Below are 6,543 nucleotides of genomic sequence, written 5' to 3'. Positions count from 1 at the left end.
TTTCAGCATTTATTCGAGGTGTATAGCGACAACGATTTGGTGCAAACCATAGTGAGCCAGCTGCAATATGATTGATACAAGTAGAAATAGAGACACAATAGTAATGTAAAAAGCATGGGGTGTGTGTGTGTGGTTGTTTTAACACATGGGATTCATGGTTCAACTAACTCACCAACACCTGCAATCAGGTTCAAATTACTAGACCACTCTTGTTATCGTTGTACATGACGCAACCACTTCATGTGTTTTTGATCATATGATTAGCCAGGGGCTGATGTAGAAGGGGTGAGGGGCAGCGGCCCCCTCGGAAAGTATTAATGGAAAAAGTTTTAATTTAATAATTTATTACTATATACTCCGTACTATATATACAGAATAAAAATCAGTTTGCATGATTTATTAGTACATTTTGGTGTAGTAAATCCAAGTATAAAGTGCTCATGAAAAGTACTGCATTTGTTTGTTGTTACGCAGTTTTATTACTTGCTTATGCGATTCTGTTTGTATATCTTAAAAAGTAGGAAACTGATGCCTACAAATTATCCTACCCGAATATGTGTCATTTTAGCAATCACACCAAAGTTGTGGAGTCAATAAAAAAATTCCCTATAAAACCTTTCTTAGACTAATTGTAGTGGTAAGGGGCGTGAGTTGGTGGTGTGAGTTGCTTTATGCACTTTTTTTATAATTAGGACGTGTGGGTTTTTTGTGTATAGTAGTGGTGGTGTTGGTTTTTGGTGTGAGTTGTTAGCGGAATGCTGATGTGACATTTTTATTTTATTTTATTTTTGTATTTCATTAATTTGTTTTATTTTTAAGTGAAAAAAATGTAACATAATTTTAATAATTACAAAGACATCTTCCATTAAAATTTAAAATACATAATTAAAAAGATTGTTAGGAATTATGTAAATCTGATGAGTCAAAAATTTTTAGTCTGTATTATTTGAATCTGTAAATTTAGAGTCTGTAATATTTAGAGTCTGGAAGATTGAAGAACACAGACTCTGCTCAACAAGAAATACAGATTCTATCGGTGCTGAACAAAGATCAAGATCAAATCAAATACGCGTGAAGCAAATCAAGATAAGATTGAAGAGATTATATCAAAACGAATATCTCTGATTTCTAGGAGAAGATAATTGAAGAGATTTGAATTATATTGTTTTCTTATATTTTGCTATGGTTGTTTAGGATTTGATTCGATATAGATTTGAGAAGTTGTTTCTCAAATCTATAAATAGGGAACATGTAATTCATTCCAATTTGTCAATTTCAATAACAATTTTATTCTCTATTGTTTCATTCTCTTTGTGTTAATTTATTTGAAAAGTTCAATTGATTCCGTACTTTATAACCTAGTTGTTATTCTGTTCAACTGATCTTATATAAATGTTCTAGGTTGTTGATTGTGGACCAACAACTGGTCAGTTAAAGATATAAATTCTTTTGATTTTCTTTAAACGATCTATTAAAACCTAGAACAAGAACACACATTCATCATGTCTACTACAATTACTGCTCCTATCATGGCAGGAAAAGGTGTTCCAATTTTTGATGGTACTGATTTCACAACCTGGAAACTAAAGTTACTTTGGTATCTGGGTTCTATTCATGATGAAATGGAAAGAGTTCTAACTGAAGGACCAATTATTCCAGGCAAATGGACTGAAGAAGTCAGCAATGTTGATGGTACTATAGTCAAACCTGCTGAGTTTGTGCAAACTCCAAGAGCTCAGTGGACAGAACAAGATGCTATCCATTATAGATTAGATAGCAAAATCAGAAGTATCATTGGCAATGCAATTTCTGTTCCTATCTTGAGAAAGGTAGGACATGCTAAAACTGCAAAAGCCATGTGGGATATTCTACTAAATGATTTTGAAGGGATCATTGTGGTTAAAACTCAAAAGAAGAAGAATTTTGTAAGGTTGTATGAAAATTTTACTGCTGAACCAAAAGAATCATTGTTTGATCTTCATTCAAGATTTCAGGTGTTGATCAATGATTTAGAAGGATCCGGAGTTATAAAGACTCAAGCAGAATTGTGTCAAAAGTTTGTTGATGCACTTCCAGAAACTTTTGAATCTATCATCACCTCAATGGTAGTAAGTGAGAAGTTGGATAATTATGATCTTAGTGGTTTATTTGGGATCCTCACAAGTTTTGAGGAAACCAAATTGAAGAAGAATATCAATGCTAAGAAGATAGCCAAAGATCCAGATGCTACTTTAGTTGCAACAACCAAAAGAAACAAAGAATTATTTTCAAGCTATTCTACCAAGGCTGAATCAGATGAAGAAAGTGATGACTCTTCAGAGGATGAAGAGGTTCAATTGCTTGAAGAACAGATGGCTCTTCTTACTCAAAGGATTGAAAAGAAAAAGTTTAGACCTAGGAAAGGAAAAAGTCCTTTTGATCCTAAGAAGGCTACTTGTTTTAAGTATGGAAAGGTCGGTCACATTGCTGCTGAGTGTTGGTCTAAGGTTGATTCTAGTTCAGACTCTGGTAAGTATTTGGAAAAAGCAAAGAAGTACAAGCAGAAGTACAAGAACTTGAAGAAGGAAGGAGTAAAGCCTGTGGTAAAAAAGGCTGAGAAGGCTCTCTACACAGAAACTTGGGATGATGAAGATTCATTATCTGATGAAGAAGAAGACAAGTGTTTGATGGCTGTTATTGAGCAGGAAAAGTCATCTAATCATTTGAAGCTGATTTGAAAATTGCTGAGAAACTTAATAGTCAATCAAATAGTGATAAATCTACTGCTTATAAGGTACAAAATTTTGTTCACTATGTTGATAATGAAAAAATAAGCATATTTCAGTATTTGTTGAATGACTTTAAATCATGCCTAGATAAAAATAAAAGGTTAAAATCTGAACTAAATGATATTAAAGCCATAGCTAGAGAGAAAGATTTACACATAAGTGAAACAGAGCAATGTAGAATTGAGTTGGCAGCATACAAATCTAGTTTTAATAAGGAGATTATAAGATTTGATGATGAGAAAAGGAAAATTAGAGAAAGAGAAAATAAGTATGAAAAGATTTGTAAATTTTGGTGTGTATCATCTAAGAAAAATTCTGATGCTATAGCTAGGCAAATACCTGCAGATATTAAGGCTGTGCTTGGTGTAGGTTTTGATCTTAAGAATGATACTGGAATTAAAGAGGATCCAAATAGATTTAAGCCTGTGATAAGGTTGATGGTGATATGAAATACTTAACAAATGCTTTTGTTAGACCAGAATCAAGATTCATCTACAGCACTGAGACTATATCAGGATCTGGAGTTACAGACTCAAATTCAGAGTCTGGATCATCTGACTCTAATATAGACTCAGTCAAACAAAATGATACTGTGATCTCAGTAATAACACATGATTCTAAAAGTGAAAAATAAAAGTGTTTTGAAGTCAAAGCTATTACTAAACTAAAAAAGAGGATTTCAAAACTCTGCAAAAAGCTAAAAGATAAACCTAAACTCAAAATTGAGTCAGACAAATCCAAGAGTCCTGAAAAAATTGAAAAATGGATAAAATTAGACAAATAATGGTCAAACATTCAGGATCAATGTAAAGAAAAAATTGTTTAGATAAAAAAATAAACCATTTGTTTGGAGAGTAAAAAGCTCTTCATGTTAACCCAGTGTAAAGTGGGTTCCCAAAGGTAACTAATGTTTGTTGTTTTTGTGTCTTGTGCAGAATGAAAGACAATGGTTTTTAGATAGTGGATGCTCAAGACACATGACAGGATACAAAGAGCATCTTGAAGGGTTTGTAGAAGAAAAGGGTCCCTCTGTTAGATATGGAAATAATTCTGTTGGTAAGACTATTGGGTATGGATCTGTCAAAGCTGGTGGTGTTACTTTAAAAATAGTTGCTCTTGTAGAAGGATTGATGCATAATCTATTGAGTGTGAGTCAAGTTGCTGATGAAGAATGTGAGATAAGGATAAGGAAAAATGCTGGAATCATCTATGATCCTAAAGGAAAACCTATCTTGATTTCTTGGAGACAACAAAATATTTTTGTAGTTGATCTTGATGCTACAGATTCTGGTATTGATACTTGTCTTTATTCACAAACTGTTCCTGAGCTGAATTGGTTATGGCATAGAAGGCTTTCGCATTTAAATTTCAAAAATATAAATGAACTGTCTAAAAAGGGGTTGGTAAGAGGGCTGCCACAGCTCTCCTACAAGAAGGATAAAGTCTGCTCTGCTTGTGTTAAGGGTAAACAAACCAAAGCTCATTTTCACTCTAAGACTCTAGCTACAATTGATAAACCATATCATATGCTTCATATGAACCTCTTTGGACCTATGAACATTGGTAGTCTGAGTGGTAAGAAGTATACTCTGGTGATTGTTGATGAATACTCCAAGTTCACATGGGTAATTTTCTTGTATGCTAAAAGTGATGCACTTGAAGAAATCATTAACTTGATTAAGAGGGAGCAGGTACAAAAAGGCAAGCTGGTCAAACAATTAAAAAGTGATCATGGAACAGTGTTCAAGAATGCTACTCTTGTTGATTTTTGTGAAAGTGTTGGTATTGGTCAAAACTTCTCTGCTGTTAGAACACCACAACAAAATGGTGTTGCTGAAAGGAGAAATAGGACTCTTATTGAAGCTGCAAGGACTATGTTGTGCCATGCAAATGTTGCTATCAGGTTTTGGGCAGAAGCAGTAAATACTGTTTGTTATACTCAAAATAGATCTATTATTGTCAAGAAGCATGGAAAGACTCCTTATGAGCTTTATTACAAGAAAGTTCCTACTGTTCACTATTTTCAAATCTTTGGTTGTAAATGTTACATTCTCAATCAAAGAGACTTGCTAGGTAAAATGGAACCTAAGTCTGATGAAGGCATTTTCATGGGATATTCATCTGTTTCTAAAGCTTATAGAGCTTTTAACTCTAGAAGAAAGAAGATTGAGGAATCTATTCACATCACTTTTGATGAGAATTCAGTTGTTACAGATATCTCTGCTAATACAGATTCCAATATTTTGTTTGACCTCTCTATTAAATTTGATGAGTCTGGCTTACAGACTTACTTTTCTGATCATGAATCTGAAGATGAAGATATTTGTGAAAAAGTTAATGACTCCTTGAATACTTTAAATGAGATTCCTTCTACTGAAGAAGAAGAAGTTGCCGATGTTTCCACTCAAACAAATACTGATGAAGGAGAAGTAAATGCTGTCCATGTAGTTCATGGTTCTGAAAGTACAAGAAGATCTTCAAGATCTATCAATCCTCCAAGATATCTTGAGGATTATGTTGTAAACACAAAGGGCTACCAAAAGGAGGTTCTACTTCACAGACTCCTATGTCTGATAATGCAATTGCTAATTACTGTTTGTATATAAGTTTTCTGTCTCTTATAGAGCCCAAAAAGGTCGATGATTCTTTAAAGGATGATGACTAGGTTGAAGCTATGACTGAAGAATTAATGGATTTTGAAAGAAATGAAGTGTGAACTTTGGTACCAAAGCCTGCAGGAAACACTGCTATTGGAACTAGATGGGTTTTCAGGAATAAGGTTGATAAAGATGGTATTGTTGTAAGGAATAAAGCTAGACTGGTTGCTCAAGGTTACAAGCAAGAAGAGGGTATTGATTGATGAGACTTTTGCTCCTGTTGCAAGGATAGAAGCAATCAAACTCTTCTTATCTTATGCATCACACATGGACTTAAAAGTATCACAAATGGATGTAAAAAGTGCATTTTTGAATGGGAAACTACAGGAGGAGGTGTATGTCAAACAACCTCCGGGTTATGTAAGTAAAAAGTTTCCTGATTATGTTTACAGGCTTGATAAATCATTGTATGGTTTAAAACAAGCACCAAGGGCTTGGTATGATACTTTGACATCTTTTCTTCTGTCAAAGAAATTTATCAGAGGATCAATAGACAAAACCTTATTCATTAAAAAGGATAGAGGTGATGTCTTGCTTGTTCAAATATATGTAGATGATATCATTTTTGGGTCTACAAATCCACACTTGGGTAATTGGTTTTCTGATACAATGGCTAAGCAATACAAAATGAGTAACTTGTGTAAGTTAAATCACTTTTTGGGCTTGCAAGTCAAACAAAGTCCCGAGGGAATTTTCATAAACCAAAGAACTTATGTTTTAAACTTAATTGAAAAATATGGTTTTAGAAACTGTTCCACTTTGAAAACTCCAATGAGTGTGTCTGAAAATTGAGCAAAGATGAATCTGGAAAATCTGTGTGTGAAAAGACTTACAGGGGAATGATTGGATCTTTATTATACCTAACTGCTAGCAGACCTGATATCATGTTTGCAACATGTTTATGTGCAAGATATCATGCAGACCCAAAAGACTCACATTTTAAGGCTGTTAAAAGAATTTTCAGGTATTTAAAGGGGACTTCAAATTTGGGTCTGTGGTACCCCAAAGGTTCTGGCTTTGATCTTTTGGGGTATTCAGATTATGGCTATGCAGGGTGTAAGTTGGATAGAAAAAGCACTTCAGGTGGTTGTCAATTATTGGGTGGAAAATTGGTTAGT

At 33.9% G+C, this 6,543-nt stretch overlaps 1 protein-coding gene across 1 annotated transcript; it reads left to right on the top strand.

The window, feature by feature from the left end:
• Positions 1-1,529: 1,529 nt before the first annotated feature.
• Positions 1,530-5,628, top strand: LOC139889106 (uncharacterized). Its single transcript, XM_071872075.1, has 5 exons — positions 1,530-2,672; positions 2,825-3,201; positions 3,243-3,369; positions 3,704-5,362; positions 5,500-5,628. The coding sequence occupies exons 1-5, from the start codon at positions 1,530-1,532 to the stop codon at positions 5,626-5,628; spliced, it is 3,435 nt and encodes a 1,144-aa protein (XP_071728176.1).
• The last annotated feature ends 915 nt before the right edge of the window (positions 5,629-6,543 follow it).

Source organism: Rutidosis leptorrhynchoides, chromosome 2 (genome assembly GCF_046630445.1).
Source record: "Rutidosis leptorrhynchoides isolate AG116_Rl617_1_P2 chromosome 2, CSIRO_AGI_Rlap_v1, whole genome shotgun sequence".
In the NCBI taxonomy this organism is placed as follows: domain Eukaryota; kingdom Viridiplantae; phylum Streptophyta; class Magnoliopsida; order Asterales; family Asteraceae; genus Rutidosis; species Rutidosis leptorrhynchoides.
This window is presented reverse-complemented; position numbering and strand designations above follow the sequence as displayed.